We start from the raw sequence: 17425 nt of genomic DNA on the forward strand, positions 1-17425 counted from the left end.
ATTAAATACTATATGGTGCACCCTTATGGCTTACATCTTGGCAGTGGGCATGATATGTATTAGCAGCTACTATGTCTTTCACATAGCCAAGCAAACAATAATGTGCACTAATCCTGTGACTGACTCTTGTGGCCACCACATTGGCACTACCACACGTGCAAGAGGGAAACTTCCCCCAATAAAAATGTCAGGACGAGCCTCGTATACGTCACATCCGGAAGGCAACCAATAGTATTCGAGTGTTTGTTGCTCGCGTAACTGTCCAATCAGAACGCGACATGATCGGGTGTTCTACGCATGCGTGGTGTCCCTATTCGGAAGCGGAGTGTGTACGAGCGCGGAGGTTATTGATGCTGGATTCTGGGGTGAGAAGGCGGACGGGTGATGTAGTAACGCCACATGTGTAATCCACACTGACCATATACATCCCCGAGTACAGAGGAACTACAAATCCCAGTGCGCTTCAGGCTTCTACAGCGGACAAGTTGGTAGGAATATGCTGCGACTACGGCTGAGGGACATGTAAAACAATGTAATGCAATATTACATTACATTGTTTCACATGTAATTAGTACCGATGCTATGGATGTTATCATCAAAAACTCAGAGGGGGAGGGGGGTCAGCTTTGTTATTATGATCCTACTATTCTGGTGTTAACCCCTGTTCATATTGAGCTGACTCCGCTCTGCTAGGTTTGCTCCTGGCAGGCATAATAGCGAGAAAGTAGAAACCTCATGTCATATCTGTCATGAATCTTTACAGAAGCCATGAGGTCCGTGTGAACAGGGCCTAAGGCCTAATTCACACAAACGTGTTTTTGCGTCCGCAGTTCATCCACAAAAGTGTGGATGAATTGCGGACGCTTTCATATCTATGGGCCCGTACAGGCCCAAACTCAGGACAAGTCATTTTGAGGTCCGGCATGATTGAAATGAATGCACATCTTTTGTGTTCATGGTCAGTGATTGCGGACTGTGCACATGGCTAGCCCCTTCCCTTGGCCTCACACACGCGACCGTTACCATGTGGACGGCCATGACTTTTGGGTCGGCCGGCCGCGGAGTGTCACCCGCGAGCCGCCCACAAATCGCTGGCCGTGCACATGGCCGCGTGCATTATTTTCTTATGAGCTTGGACTGCAGAACACGGCCGTAATAAGACATGTCCGTTCTTTTTGCGGTCCAGGCTCCTGTGCTATGCACGGACCGTGGAAACCACGGTCGTGTGCATGGGTCTATTGAAATGAATAGGGCTGCAATTCACCCACAGAATTGCGGCCGCAAAAATATGTTCATGTGCATGAGGCCTACGAGTAGGGCACCGGTAGCATTGGCCTTGGTTTACACATTGTTAAAGAGGCTCTGTCACCAGATTCTCAAATCCCTATCTCCTATTGCATGTGATCGGCGCTGCAATGTAGATAACAGTAACATGTTTTTTAAGTTATGAGCTATTTTATATTTATGCAAATGAGCTTTGAAATGGACAACTGGGCGTTTTTTTTCCGTTATGTCCAACTGGGCGTGTATTGTGTTTTTATCTGGGCGTGTTGTACAGAGTGTATGACGCTGACCAATCAGTGACCAGTCAGCATCATACACTCATCTCCATTCATTTACAAGCAGCACAGTGTTCTTACTAGAACCATGTGCAGCCACATACACAAGTGTCCTGATAATGAATACACATGACCTCCAGCCAGGACGTCATGTGTATTCAGAATCCTGACACTTCTGAATCTTTTCTGTGAGATTTCTAGCAAGTGAAACGAAATCTCGTTTACCTCCATAATCTCGCGAGATTTCGCTTCCCTTGCCGGAGTCTCACAGAAAAGATTCAGAAGTGTCAGGATTCTGAGTACACATGACGTCCAGGCTGGAGGTCATGTGTATTCATTATCAGGACACTGCAGTACCGTTAATCTCTGTGTATGTGGCTGCACATCGCTGCTGTGTAAATGAATGGAGATGAGTGTATGATGCTGACTGGTCACTGATTGGTCAGCGTCATACACGTAAACACGCCCAGTTAAAAACACAATACACGCCCAGTTGGACATAACGGAAAAAAACCGCCCAGTTGTCCATTTCAAAGCTCATTTGCATATATATAAAATAGCTCATAACTTGGCCAAAAACTAACGTTCCTGTTCTCTACATTGCAGCGCCGATCACATGCAATAGGAGATAGGGGTTTGAGAATCTGGTGACAGAGCCTCTTTAATGGCCGCACCATTTTGCAGACGTATGGCAGTTTAATCTGCAAAACCGATTGCTGGTGTGAGTGACATGTATAAGGATTGTATTCTCTAACAAAACGGTGAGTTTCTGACATTGTGGAGATATCGTTTGACCCCTTGCAGTCACAGCCATTTTTTGTGTTTTAGGCTTCGTTCACATCTGCGCGTTCCGTTGGCGCTTTCTGTCCTAACGGGACCCTGACTGACACAAATGGAAAACATAGCTTTCCGTTCCCATCACCATCGTTTTGACGGAATCCATACCGTAGTCGACTACGCTACTCTGTCAAAACGACAGAACCCTTGCACATCGGAGACGAATGGAAACCATTGGCACCGGAGACCATTGGCACCAGATCAGTCGCCACTGAAATCAATGGTGATGGGAACGGAAACTGTCAGTTAGGGTCCCGTTCAGACGGAAAGCTCAGGCGGATGCAGATGTGAACGAAGCCTTCGTTTTTCAGTCCCCGCCTTCCAAGAGCCATAACTTTTTTTTTTTGTGTTTCCATCAGTGGAGTGGTGTGAAGGCTTATTTTTTATTTTACGCGGGAGGAGTTGTAGTTTCTATTGACACCATTTCAATTACCGTATAATGTACTGGGAAATTGAAAAAAGTTCTTTGTGGGATGGAATTGGGAAAATTTGTAATTCCTCCGTTTTCTTTTTGGGTTTCGTTTTTATGTCCTTCACCGTGCGATACTTAACTGTATCCTGCTGGTCAATACCATTACGGCGCTACCACGTTTCTACATCATTTTTTTTTTTTAATGTTGGACTACTTTTACAAAAAAAACGTATTGTTAAATAAAAATGGCTTTGTGCCGTCAAATTCTAAATAACATAGCTTTTTAAATTTTTCCGTGGATTGAGCGGTGTGAGGGCTTATTTTCTGCGGGACAGGCTGTATCTTTCATGGTACATACGACTTTTTGATCACTTTTTTATTACCTTTTGTTTACAGCTAAGGTGATCAAAACAGCGAAACTGGCGTGTTTTTTTTTTTACGGTGTTCACCGTGCGAGTTAAATAATGTTATATTGTCATAGTTTGGACTTCTACGGACACGGCGGTACCAACTTGTTTTATTTTTTACATTACTTTAGAGGAAAAATGGGGAAATTTTTATTTTTTTTGTACACTACATAAAACTTTATTTGAAGGGGTTTTCCCATCTTGGACAATTCTGGCATATCCACAGGACATCTCTAAGAAATATATGGCACTCCGATAGATAGTGGTGCTCGAGAAGGATTCCACTCCTTAGTAATATCAATGCAAGAATCGGCACTCAAGTTTTCACACGCTTAACCAAAAACGTCTGAAAATACGTATTTTAAGCCACTCGCGATTCTCGCATAGTTTTTCGCAGCGTTTTTTATGGCCGTTTTTGGAGCTGTTTTCTATACAGTCTATGGAAAAACGGCTCCAAAGACATCCCAAGACGCGACATGCACTTCTTTTTCGAGGCCGTTTTTTTTATGTGGCCGTTTTTCAAAACGGGCGCATAAAAAAACGGCCCTTCGGAACAGAACGCCGTTTTTCCCATTGAAATCAATGGGCAGAACTTTGGAGGCGTTCTCCTTCCGATTTTTCGGGCATTTACAGCCCGAAAATAGGCCATGTGAACATACCCTTATAGTGAAGTAAATGTATGATATCCTGTGGATATGCCATAATTGTTCAAGATGGGAAAACCTCTTACACTTTTTATTAGTCCCCCTATGCAAGGGGATTTGAACCAGCGATTGTCAGATCACTGGTACAATACACTGCAATACTAATGTAATGCAGTGTATTGTCATTTTTACAGGCTTCTGTTAAACCCAGCCAGAGGCAGAGTGAAAGCAGACCTGGGGGGCCTTCATTAGGTCGCTGCGCTGCCATGACAAGCATCGTCACCCTGTGATTGCATCACGGGGGAGCTAATTGGCTGTTGGAGAGGGCAGGCCCCTCTAGCTAACTGCTTACATGCTGTGCGGCCATTACCTAACCAGCTGTAATCCATGCCCATCGCTTATGGCTGTAGTTTTCGGACACATGTCCTCTCCCTTAGCAAAGGGTCCTAAATAGCGAAGGCCACATGATTTTGCCGGGTACCATCAGCAGCAAAAGTGCGACTATTGGGCACCATAGGTGAGTGGGCTTTCAGCCACATGCGGTCACCGCTAAATAGGACCTTACTATTCGGCCTAGTTCACATTGCTTTTTGGCCCGTTTAGCGTGCACGTCAGGAAAGCTTCCAACGTACACCCTAAACATGTCCATAGGGCTCCATTAGCCTCCGTCGGACTTGTATATGTCGGGAAGCTCCAGTGATGTAACTGTCTATATGTGGACAGTTATCGCTGGAGCTGACCGACGCAGCAGAGACTGCTGTTATCGCACGGTGGCTTTATCCCTGTCACAATGACCTCAGGTAGCTCTCTGTCCGGTGGTTCGGGCGATGTGTTCCATTATATGCCTGTACAGTGGAATACATTCATGCCTGCCGTCAGTAGTCCCGACATAGAATTCAGACGGAGGGAATAAACGTGATGTGAACTAGACCTTAGGCTTAAGGTGCTGTAGAGCTCACTGCCTGCATGAAACGTTCAAGGATTAACGTTACCGATTGTCATTGCGTATGTTATTAAAATGACCGCGTCTGGGGGCGTTGCCTAGTAACAAATGCAGGCAGACGTGCGGCTGGAGCTCCTGCTGTGCTCATCTTGAAGACACTACTTATCCCTTGCCTACCTGGGCAATACACCCTGCCAAAGTCACTGTAAAGCTGGAGGAGACTGGATCGGTCAGTCTCGCAGAGATAACCCGCTCTAAAAAATAAAAACATACCGCCGGCAAGTCTGGGGCCCAGAATCCAAGATGGCGCCGGTGAGCGAGAATGCCGGAGCAGAAGGGTGCACTCCGATGTAGCAGACAGGCTGGAGAGATTTGCTCGAACGCCACGGCCGGGAAGCTCAGCAGCGGGCAAGAAATCTATGGCCGGAGGAGGAAAGGCGGACAGCCTGTCGTATTGCTCACGCTACTTCGTACTGTTGGAGGAGCGGGCAATGCCTAATAGCAGTGGGGGACCGCACCACAGGAGCGGCAGAGTGCCAGAGCCTTGACTCACCGAGATACTGGTGGCAGTGAAACAGAACTCCTCGGTTCTCTCCTTACTGACAGGCCAGGGGGGCGGCCTGAAGGAGGATATTTTGCTATTGAGGATTGATTTGCAGAAGGTTGTGAAATGCACTACGGCAATTGAGGAGAGAGTGTCTGAGGTTGAAGACGCTATTCCGACTATACGACCTGATGTACAGGCGGACTCACAAGCTGTGGTGGCTCTGCAGGCAAAGGCGGACGACATGGAGAACCTGCCATGCAGAAATATCAGTTTGGTGGGAGTGCTGGAAAAAGTATAGGGCAATAACTCTGGTAATTTCTTTGAAAAATAGCTGCTGGAGCAGTTTGGTCGGGAGGAATTGACCCCTCTATTTGCAGTCGAAAGAGCACACAGGGTGCCTACCAGACCGGGACCTCCGGGGTGACCACCAAAGCCGGTACTAATAAAGCTCCTACATTATAACGATCGAGACCGGATACTATGGAAAGCGAGGGAATGGCAAGAGATATCCATTAATGGCGTTAAGATTTCCTTTTTCCCGGATTTCTCTGCGGGAGTGCAGAAGAAACTATCGCAATACTGGGATATTAAAAAACGCCTCAGAGACATGAGTGTTCAGTACTCTATGATGTATCCGGCTAAACTATGAGTAGTTGCTCTTGGGAATACTTCCTCCTTTGAGACGCCTAAGGAGGCTACGAGATGGCTGGACTGCAATGAAAGTCGATTGAGACGACCTGCTGGAGCAGAGGGAGAGTGAGAGACTGCTCGGAGATGGAACCCGGTGGGGGTGCCGACACACTGAGACGTTAGTATTGTGTGATTTGATATGTTGTCTCCGTGGGTGGGAGTCCACCCAGGACAGAGTTCAGTAGGATGGTATCCCTTACCAAGTTTTTTTCAAAAGCCAGTATTGTTAAAGAGGGTTAATTAATGTGGAATAGTTTGAAAGTTTCATGTGCTGGTTCATTGGGATTGGTTAACACATCTGCATAAGTGGGAGTAACAACCAGAAGGGAGTGGTAAGAACGCAACATGACCACGTGGCACGCATTATTTGAACACCAAGTTATGCCTGCATTGGCTAGGGGAGACACTATATGTCACCCGACCCTTCTAGAAGGGGAGGTTTATTGGGTGGGGGTCCAGTATCTCTGAAAGATTGGTTGGAATCCGTGGAAGAAACCTGTTTCTATTAATGTATGATGGGGTCGGTTAGCTGTATATCCTGGAACATCAGGGGATTGAGAGAATCTATGAAACTTCAGGCAATCTTTGAATATATCAAACCACAAAACGCCCTGATAATAGTGCTACAAAAGACACATCTGACCATGGACTCGATGTCGTTATTGCATAGTATGGATAGGTCACGGGTTTCACTCCTACCACATGACTTATTCCAGGGGGTGAGCCTGCTGATACAAAGGAATCTTCCTTTTATTTGCCATTCCACCTTTACTGATGAAGAGGGCCGATATGTGGGTGTGCATTGCACCCTCTAACATTGGGAATCTGTTTTGATTTGTATTGTACACCGCCTTATTCTAGTGTTGCACTTAAAAAGCTTATGTACTCTTAATTCTGATGGGAGACTTTAAAGCAGTGATGCATGGGGGGCTCGATAAATTTCATAACGGGGAGAGGGAACAGAGGGAGAGAACGATAGCATTTGGGAGGCTCGTTATGGAGAGGAAATTGCGAGACATTTGGAGCGATAAACACCCGGGCACATGCCAGTACTCATGTGCCTCATCCACGTACTAGTCACTCTCCCGGATAGATCAGATCTTATGTTCCCCTACAGCGGTATATTATATTGCACAGGTAGAATATCTGCAGAGAGCATTGTCAGATCAGTCCCCTGTGAGCATTGTCAGATCAGTCCCCTGTGAGCATTGTCAGATCAGTCCCCTGTGAGCATTGTCAGATCAGTCCTTGTTGCTGGCAGTGGGAGAGCGGCCCAACAGAAGTTTGGTGAACTGGAGGCTAAATGCGTTCTGGTTAAAACTGATGGATGGCAAGGAGATACAAGACCAGATATTGGAGTATTTTTGGTTTAACGCAGTCACAGTGCTACTGGGGGTCAAATGGGATTCAATGAATGCCTGGTTACAGGGGGTGTTCATCCAAAATAGTAAGGCTATCAAAACAGTCTAGACGGTTGGGGGATAATTTGATGGAGAGGGTGGCAGAGACTGAAGGAAGACGTGGAGGAGGGCTCGGCAGATTCACTTCGTTTCGGGGCCTCTACCCAGTTTCTATTGAGAAATAATCAACTGGAGAGAGCTGATAACAAGAGAATGTTTCTTAAGACACAGTATTATGAGGAAAGGGCGACTACTCGACGGTTGCTAGCCAGAATGGCACAGGCAGAAAAAGGTAACTAATTTATTCATGGTTTAAGCGTGGCGGCTAGGGACCGACACGGGGCAAATTATGCAAGTGTTTGAGAAGTTTTATACTGACCTATATACCTCAAGAGTGCAATATACCATGCAGAAATTAGGAGTATCTGGGAGGTATTCGACTTCCCATCCTGGGTCCAGGGGAAAGAAAGCTCTTGGGGGAAATGGTGAAGGCGATAGGAGGTTTGGCTAATGAAAAGGCTCCAGGTCCGGATGGTCTGCCAGGGGAAATATATAAGGAGTATAGGGACGAAATCGCACTGAAATTCCTAGATACCCTATTTGACAGTTTTGAAAGAGAGACAACCTGATTCTCTATGTGAGGCGACGATAGCGGTCTTACCTAAGGAAGGGAAAGATATCCAATTACCTGAATCTTACAGACCGGTATTGCTGCTGACATCCGATATTAAAATCCTAGCAAAGGTATTCGCACAAAGACTGAATAAGGTGGTATGTGACGACCAATCGGGTTTCATGCCATCAAAGTCGACAGCTATAAATCTTAGAAGGCTGTTCCTTAACCTACAGGTGGTGCCGGAAGATCGTGTGGGGGGGGGGGGGGTATTGACGCCGCAAAGGCATTCAATTGTATAGAATGGGTGCAACTATGGAATGTCATGGGTAAGCTGGGATTCAGCCCTAACTGAAGTGGATTTGGCTGCTATACGCCCCAATGGCTAGAGTATGCGCGAATGGGGTGTTGTCTGCGGGCTATGGGAATGCGTCAGGGCTGTCCACAGTCACCATTATTGTTTGCACTGGCAGTGGAACTAGAGGTTCAGTACGACAACACGGGCTCATAAAAAGCTCTGAAATATGGTATGGTGGAAGAGAAATTGTTATTTATGACGAATACTGAAAATATTCTTCCATTAGTCCTGGAAACGATTACAAGGTTTGGTTTTTTCCGGCTTGTCTATAAACTGGAATAAATTGGCTATCATGCCTATCGACCCGGTTAATATTGCTATCACTGGAGAGGGGTCCCCTATGCCGGTAGTATCAGAGTTTAACGTCTAACCCCTTCAGGACCAAGCTCATTTTGGCATTCACGACCAGCCCCATGTTTTCAAATCTGACGTGTCCCTTTATGTGGTAATAACTTTGGAATGCTTTTATCTATCCAAGCGATTCAGGGATTGTTTTCTCGTGACATATTGTACTTCGTGTTAGTGGAAAAATTTTGTCGATAAATTCATTGTTTATTTGTGAAAAACACCAAAATTTAGAGAGAATTTGAAGAAATCATTTTTCTAATTTTAAATGTATCTGCTTGTAATACCACACAAAATAGTTTGTCCACTTTGCTTAGTTTTTTGAACGTCCTTTTATTTTTCTAGAATTTCAAACGGCTATATTTTCAGGGACGAGTTCAGTTCTGAAGTGGTTTTGAGGACAATATATATTAGAAACCCCCATAAAACACCCCATTTTGAAAACAGCACCCCTCAAAGTATTCAAAACAGCATTCAGAAAGTGTTTTAACCCTTTGCTTCAATTCCTGTGAAACGCCTAAAGTAGAGGTGAACTTGTGCAGTGTATAGTAACTGTCATTTTACAATTGACCCTTAAGGCTACATTCACACGAGCGTATCAGACTGACACGAGTGAATCTGGTCTGTGTGTTGCGTTATGCATCAGTATGCTTTCCGAGTGTCATGCATTCACGCACTCTCAAAGCACTTTTTAAAAAAAAATAGATTCACACACCCATTGACTTCAATGGGCGCGTAGGTGCGTGAAAACTCACGCATGTGTGAACGGCCTCATTGAAATCAATGGGTCCTTGTGCTGTGTGTGATTTCAAAAGCAATGGGGAAGATGGTTGGACTGCTTGGGATTAGTGTCGTCGGAATTGTGCAGAATATGGGCACAAATATAGGGGACGAAGGATACATAAGGTGGTTTCGGGGACAAGTCCGTTTATGAGTTTGCCCCCTCTATGAAGTAGCTGCTTGAACAGGGAATATTTCTTATATGGGAAAGACGGCCAAAGGGTATACGTTCAGACGGAATGGCAGGAAGAGGGGAAAGACACATTAATATGGTCCTATATCTATACAGTGATATCGTATGGCTTTATGGGGACCATCCAAAAATATGGGTGGGATACTGGAAGGGGACTGCAGGGGTTGAGGGAGGGGTGATTGGGTTTGATTACACGGTCAGGAATATACTGTATGATCTGTTGGAATTGTTGAATGTAATATTGATCCAGCGATGCATGATGGGTTATGTATTGCTGTACTTGTCAATAAACTTGAACTGATTTAAATGAAAAAATGACTGTCTGCTTAATGAAATGCCTTTGCTTATTAACCCCTTAAACCCCTGTCTAACTACGACAGACCTATTAGGGCATGTGGATGTCCTAGAGGTTGGTCCTCACTCGAAACCCCCTCCCCACCTCTATAAGCAGAGCAGCCGCTACCATGGAAGTGTACTACATGTCGGACGTCCAGATAAATGGTTATCCATATAATACATGGACCGCTCGAGCGGGAGTCACTGTCCGGCTTAAAGAGGGGGGTCCATAGAAACATGTACAGGGGTCATTTTCAGAAAACAACTCCTTTAAAGGAGTCGTCCGGGGACCAAAAATTTCAAAACGGACGTCGGCAGCAGTACTGGAGTCTCTGAGCAGAGCATCAGCTGGTGCTTTGCTCGGGAAACTCCAGCTATAGGAAACCCCTGAAGTCGCTGACCAAATGTCGAGAGCGGTCCTGGAGTCCCGAGCAAATCGCTAGCTGATGCTCTGCTTGGGGACCCCAGCAATAGGCAGTGTCACAGCCCCTTGCGGTCATGCCATTTGATGAGAGCAGCGCAGGAAGCAAGCCCTCAGCCATGTGGGACCGTGTCGGCACGTCCTCAATATTAGAAAAGCAGCAGGACTTCTGGGAACAGTTCACTGGGTTTGAACTGCACCATTTAGTACCGAATTTTTAATTAAAGTATATTAGTAAGTTACTACTTTTTACATAAAAATATGAATGCAAAGCGATCCTTGGTCCCCGGATAACCCTTTTAAAGCCTGCAGCCGAGCATGTCGTGTGCCTGGCTGTCAAATAGACAAACTGTTTTAGTTTTGCATAGGCCGTGCGAAGTGGATACTGTGTATATCAGTAGTCCCCAACCTCTGCCTATTCAGTTGTAGTGGAAGTACAACTCCTGGGATGCTGGGAGTTGTAACTTCACAAGAGCAGGAGAGCTAGAGGTTGGAAACTACTGGTGTATAGAATACAGATCATGGTAATGCCACTTCCTCAACTGAACTCGGCGATTTGCAGCCCCTTCAGTGCTTATGCAGGCATAGTGGCACGTTCGTACGTGCGGCTATACCAGCTACTGCAGCTCGGCCCCATTCGTACCAATAATCGGTGGGGTTCCCTGGGAGTGGATCCCCACTGATCATCACACAGTGATCAAAACTAATACATGGATGGCCTGCGTCCGCCATCTAGAGGGGTCCTGAGCGGGGGGACCTCCCTCTATTTTGTCCATCTGTCCTAATAGGGCATATAGCATGGGGATATTTTGATTCAACCTTTTTTTAATGATTTTCTCTTTTTTTGGTCCCTAGGGCTTCAACAATGAATTTCCCAGGTATGTACATACAAATGACGGTGTATTTGCTCACCGTAATTAATACAATTACAATGTAGTCTTCAACTATCTTTTTTTCTTATCTATTTTTTTATTTATTTTTTAGGTTGGCCAGGTTTTAATTTCTTTCGTCCACCAATGAATTTTCCTGGAAATATGCCAAACAACGGTAATATGATGGGCCACGGAATGAATCAAGGATTTGGGATGATGCCTATTAATTATCCATCCTATAACAGGTAGTCTATCTCAACCAAGCTTCTCAAGACGTGTTTTCTTCATAGACCCATCAGCTTGTCTCCTCTTAAAGAGGCTCTGTCACCACATTATAAGTGCCCTATCTCCTACATTCGCTTTATGCTAATTCGTTTCTTAATGCCCAAGTGGGCGTGTTTTTACTTTAGACCAAGTGGGCGTTGTTCAGAGTGTATGACGCTAACCAATCCGTGACCAATCCGCATCATACACTTCTATCCATTAATTTACACTGCACTAGCGATATATCTATATCGCTATGTGCAGCCACATAAACACACAATAACATTGCTGCAGTGTCCTGACAGTGAATATACATTACTACCAGCCAGGATGTCATGTGTATTCAGAATCCTGACACTTCTGAATCTTTTCTGTGAGATTCCAGCAAGGCAAGCGTAATCTCGTTTTAAATGACAGTTTAAATCGTAATCTCGCGAGATTACGCTTGTCTTGCTGTAAATCTCAGACGCTACGGAAGTGACAGGTTTCTGAATACACATCCCGTCCTGGCTGGAGGTAATGTATATTCATTATCAGGACACTGCAGTAATGTTAGTGTGTTTATGTGGCTGCACATAGTGATATAGATATATCGCTAGTGCAGTGTAAATGAATGGAGAGAAGTGCATGACGCTGATTGGTCAGCGTCATACACTCCTCTGTATAACGCCCACTTGGGCATTAAGGAACTCATTAGCATAAAGCTAAAAATCGCTCGTAAAGTGGTAAAAATAGATCGTTTTTCTAAATAAAAAACACTGCTGTCACCTACGTTATAGCGCCGATCTCCTTATGTAGGATATAGGGCACTTATAATGTGGTGACAGACTCTTTAACCCCTTCACGACCAGCCCACGTAGATTAACGGGCTGCAATGCTGGGCTTTTGTTCTGCAACCCGTTAATCTACGTGGTGCCAGAACAGCGTGCACAGCGCTCTCCCTGTGCTCTGAATCTCTCAGCACACGCTGCTACTAGCAGCCTAAGTGCTGAGAGAAGACATCAGGACCGGATTGGTGTCGGTCCCGATGACGTGATCACCATGATAAAGCTATCATGGTGTTCACAGCAAAGTTTGTTGCAGCAACAAACTTTCGTGCTGTTTGTTACAAGGTTTCTCCTCCCTCCCTGTCAGATCGTTCTGAGACAGTGGGGGAGAAGAAGCTGTGCCGAGCAGCTGCTGTGTGTCTCGTATAAAGACACAATGACTGAAAAACACACAAAAACACCTCCACATAGACCGTTTAGTGTAGGCAGCTAGATATAGTTCAGGTAGATAGTACTCAGACTAGGACAATTAATTAGTTAATTAATAATAAATTAGGGCTTATAATATGTGTGTGTGTGTGTGTGTGTGTGTGTATATATATATATATCTATATACACACACACACACACACACACGTAATCTATATTATATATAGACATATATTTGAAATCTGTTAATACTAAAAATTAATAATTAGGGATGTTACATATCTATATCATCATATAGATATATACGTACATGTAATACATATGTATACACACATATACTTATGTAAATCTCTTCATATATTTTACACGTCTGTAAATTCTAAATACATTGATTCATTGTTAGGCTGTGTTCAGAGTTTTTTTGCAGGAGGAAAATTCCTCCTGCAAAAACTGCTCCAGACGGTTTTTGCACAGTGGTTTGCCAAAAACTCGTCAAAACACTCGTCGAGGTGTTTTGTTTTTTTTTACCCTTCTGACTGATTGAAATGGGGATTTGGAGGCGGAAACCGCCTCAAGATAGGTCATGTCGCTTCTTTTTACCGCGATGCGTTTTTTTTTGCTCACAGTAAAAAAGCTCGTCCAACTCCCATTGAAATCAATGGGCGAAATTTTCTGGCGGTTTTTGACGAATTTTGCGGAGCGGTTTCCGGGCCGAAAAACTCGTCAAGAAACTCTGTGTGAACAGGGCCTTAGGGTTGTTCATAAATTTATTGATCAATGGATTAGTGGACTTTTTCTTTGTTACTTTTATTAAAACTGTTACAAAAAATCAGTTAAAAAAAAAAATGGCACGCAAGTTATATACCACTGAAGAGGCATTTGCTCTCTTGAATTCTGATATTGAATGGGGTCACTTTTGGGGGGTTTTCCGCTGTTTTGGTCCCTCCAGGGCGTTGCAAATGCGACACGGCACCGAAAACCATTATAGCAAAATTTGTGCTCCAAAACCCAAATGGCGCTCCTTCCCTTCTGAGGGCTGTAATGTGTTCAAACATAAGTTTATGACCACATATGGGGTATTGCCGTAATCAGGATAAATTTCTTTACAAATGTTGGGGCGCTTTTTCTCCTTTATTCCGTGCAAAAATTAAAAATGTCTGTTTCTTCAGAAGAAATGTAGATTTTCATTTTCACAGACTAACGCCAATAAATTCAGCAAAAAAACTGTGGGGTTAAAATGCTCACTATACAACTAGATAAATTCCTTGAGGGGTGTAGTTTCCAAAATGGGGTCACTTTTTTGGGGTTTCCCCTGTTTTGGCACCTCAAGACCTCTTCAAACCAGACATGGAGCCTAAAATATATTGTATTAAAAAGGAGGCTTCAAAATCCGCTCCTTTGCTTCTGAGGCCGGTGCTTCAGTCCATTACCACACTAGGGCCACATGTGGGATATTTCTAAATACTGCAGAATCTGGGCAATAAATATTGAGTTGTGTTTCTCTGGTAAAACCTTCTGTGGTACAGAAATTTTTCTATTACAAATGAATTTCTGCAAAAAAAATTACATTGGTAAATGTCACATCTACTTTGCCTTAATTCCTGTGAAACGCCTAAAGGGTGAAGAAACTTTCTGAATGCTGTTTTGAATACTTTGAGGGGTGAAGTTTTTAAAATGGGGTGATTTTTGGGGAGTTTCTAATATATAAGGCCCTCAAAACCACTTCAGAACTGAACTGGTCCCTGAAAAAATAGGTTTTGGAAATTTCTTGAAAATGTGAGAAATTGTTGCTAAAGTTCTAAGCCTTGTGATGTCATAGAAAAATAAAAGGAAAAGGACGTTCAAAAAACGATGCAAACATAAAGTAGACACGTGGGGGATGTTAAATAGTAACTATTGTGTGTGGTATTAATATCTGTTTTGTAAGCAGATACATTCAAATTTAGAAAAATGCAATTTTTTGCACATTTTCTCTAAATTTCGGTTTTTTTCACAAATAAATACTGAATTTATCGACCACATTTTTTCACAGACTTAAAGTACAACGTCACGAGAAAACAATCTCAGAATCGCTTGGATAGGCAAAAGCATTCCCAAGTTATTACCACATAAAGTGACACGTCAGATTTGAAAAAATCGCCTGCGTCCACAAGGCCAAAACAGGCTGTGTCCTGAAGGGGTTAAAGGGGTTTTCCAGGATTAAGAAAACATGGCTATTTTCTTCCAGAAACACTGCCACACCTGGCCACAGGTTGGGTGTTGTATTGCAGTTCAGCCTCATTCACTTCAATGGAGCTGAGCTGCAATGCCATACACAACCTTTGGGCGGATTGGCAGTGTTTCTGGAAGAAAGCGGACATATTTTTCTAATTCTGAACAACCCCTTTCATTTGTCAAGTCCCATTAAAGATAAATTGTGTGTGATGAGAAAGTTTTTGTGGGCTAGAGAGCGCCCTGCATATTGATCTCCGTATAAGTATGTGTCCCTTTTTTTTAAATTTGTTTTTTCCTCCAGACCTGCTTTTCAGCGTGACTTTCAGTTTTCAGAAAATCCTGACACTGACGTTCATGGAAATTCCTTTTGGGTAGGATCATTTCAACAGAGGGAGTGCACAGTAAGTCCGCGTGCAGTAGTTTTGTCTTCCAGTGTTTTGGTTATCTAGGACAAGTCGTACATATTTATTTAGAATTCCCCCCCCCCCCTTATATATATATATATATAAAAATATGTATGTGTGTATATACATACACAAAAAAATAGAATCCAACAGCACAGGCTTAAAGGGAATGTGTTGCCAGAAAAACATGTTTTTTTTTTAAAAATTAAACATTTAGTGTGTGGGTGATTAAACATTGTTCACATTTTTTTTATTTTTTTCACGAGTCAGGAAATAGGAAATATTATAAATTAATTCTAATTTATAATACTACCCATTTTTGGTCACTAGATGGAGCTATTCCCAAAATTGCAGCATTGCAACAATGGGTTAAAAGCCCTCGCTCTAGTGAGCTCTCAGCATCCCCCCCTCCTTTATCCTGGCTAGTGCCGGGATAAACGAGGGGTTTGAACGGTGTAACCTCCTACGCTGTGTGTCGCCATTTTTTGAGCTAACACACAGTGTAGTAGGTTTACATACAGTAGTAAACACACACAAACACGAACATACATTGAAATCTCTTACCTGCTCCTGCCGCCGCGGCTCCCTCCGGCCCGTCCGCTCCGTTTGCTGCCGCTGGTCCAAGTGCACAAATCCGGAAGCCGCGACCGGAGGTAGTAATATTACTGTCCGGCCGCGACTTCCGGTCCACAGGAAAATGGCGCCGGACGGCGCCAATTTCGAATTTGACTGTGTGGGAGCGGCGCATTCGCAGTTCCCACACAGACGCCGTACACTGAAGTCAATGGGACGGGAGCCGTTCGCAGTCCCTATGGGACTGTGGCTGCCGTATTCCATGTCTGTATGTGTCGTTAATCGACACAGACAGAAATGGAACAAAAAATGGCAGCCCCCATAGGGAAGAAAAAGTGTAAAAATAAGAAAAAGTAAAACACAAACACACAAATGAATATAAACGTTTTTAATAAAGCACTAACATCTTTAACATATAAAAAAATAATTTGTGATGACACTGTTCCTTTAAATGAAAGGGGGTGCAAGCCTTAGGGAACTGACCACTGTCCCTCTAGACATAAAGCAGTAAATAGGCAGCACTCACAAAGGCTTATGGTGAAAAAAGTGGGTGCTTTATTGACCCCAAAAGTGCGACGTTTCGGCTCGCACAACCTGAGCCTAGACAGATTATATCTGCACTTATCTGATTTAGTCCATCTCCATTCAGCATGCATTGGGTCCCCCGGAGTCTCAGGATAGCAGCATACTACAGGGTGCCAGCGAGCAAGAGCTATGCAGGTTGAATTAACCGCTTCCCGTCCTGCGCCATAAAAGTACATCGCATCTCGCCATAACATTGTGATGCTAAGCCAGCACCATCACTTGCGGGTTTCGGCTATAATATACAGCGGACGACCGGTATCAGCGATAACTCTGCTTTTGGCCGTCTAAGCCACTCTCCCTTTCAGCCTGAAGACGGACTCGCGCTCACATAGGATGTCTATAAGCATCTTTAGGATGACTAGGAGAGCCATTCATAGCAGAAGGTGAAAGCGCTCATCTGATCGCTTCTGCCCCTTCATTTCAGGGGTGGGGGGGGGGGTCTCCTCACCCGGGCCCCACCAATCAAAACTTCTGATATGTCTCTCTGACATATCAAAAGGTTTCTGAAAATACAGTTACTCTTTAAAGGTATTCCTATCACATAATGTTATGGCAGATTGCTGGAATATCTAATGACGTGAAGATTCGTGGGGTCTACCTAGTTCGAGTATTGTGATTCCAATGCACTTGTAAAACACTGGAGGGGGGAGGGGGGATATTTTAAAAAATGATCACAAATATACATTAAAAACGTAAACTGGTTATCTGGGATGTTATTTTTTTTTTAGTAATGGCTGCAAATGTCCCGAAATTAAAAAAAAATATATTGTACCGCCAGAGCGTCATTCAGTGTTTGTTTACATGCGGGCAGCATGTGACCGCTGCAGCAGCC

General features: G+C 44.0%; 1 protein-coding gene across 3 annotated transcripts in view; it reads left to right on the plus strand.

Moving 5' to 3' along the window:
- Positions 1-283: 283 nt before the first annotated feature.
- The window catches only part of LOC142750038 (uncharacterized), a 45815-nt gene continuing 28673 nt past the window's right edge, over positions 284-17425 (plus strand). For 2 of the 3 annotated variants that reach the window (XM_075858778.1, XM_075858780.1), the window contains exons 1-4: positions 289-488; positions 11341-11363; positions 11470-11602; positions 15333-15432. In XM_075858778.1, the coding sequence (XP_075714893.1) occupies positions 11351-11363; positions 11470-11602; positions 15333-15432 (246 nt within the window). In that variant the 5' untranslated portion in view covers positions 289-488; positions 11341-11350. Of the gene's footprint in view, positions 489-11340; positions 11364-11469; positions 11603-15332; positions 15433-17425 lie in introns of all 3 variants that reach the window. The other variant, XM_075858779.1, reaches the window with a different exon arrangement.

This window comes from Rhinoderma darwinii, chromosome 3 (assembly GCF_050947455.1).
Source record: "Rhinoderma darwinii isolate aRhiDar2 chromosome 3, aRhiDar2.hap1, whole genome shotgun sequence".
In the NCBI taxonomy this organism is placed as follows: Eukaryota; Metazoa; Chordata; class Amphibia; order Anura; family Rhinodermatidae; genus Rhinoderma; species Rhinoderma darwinii.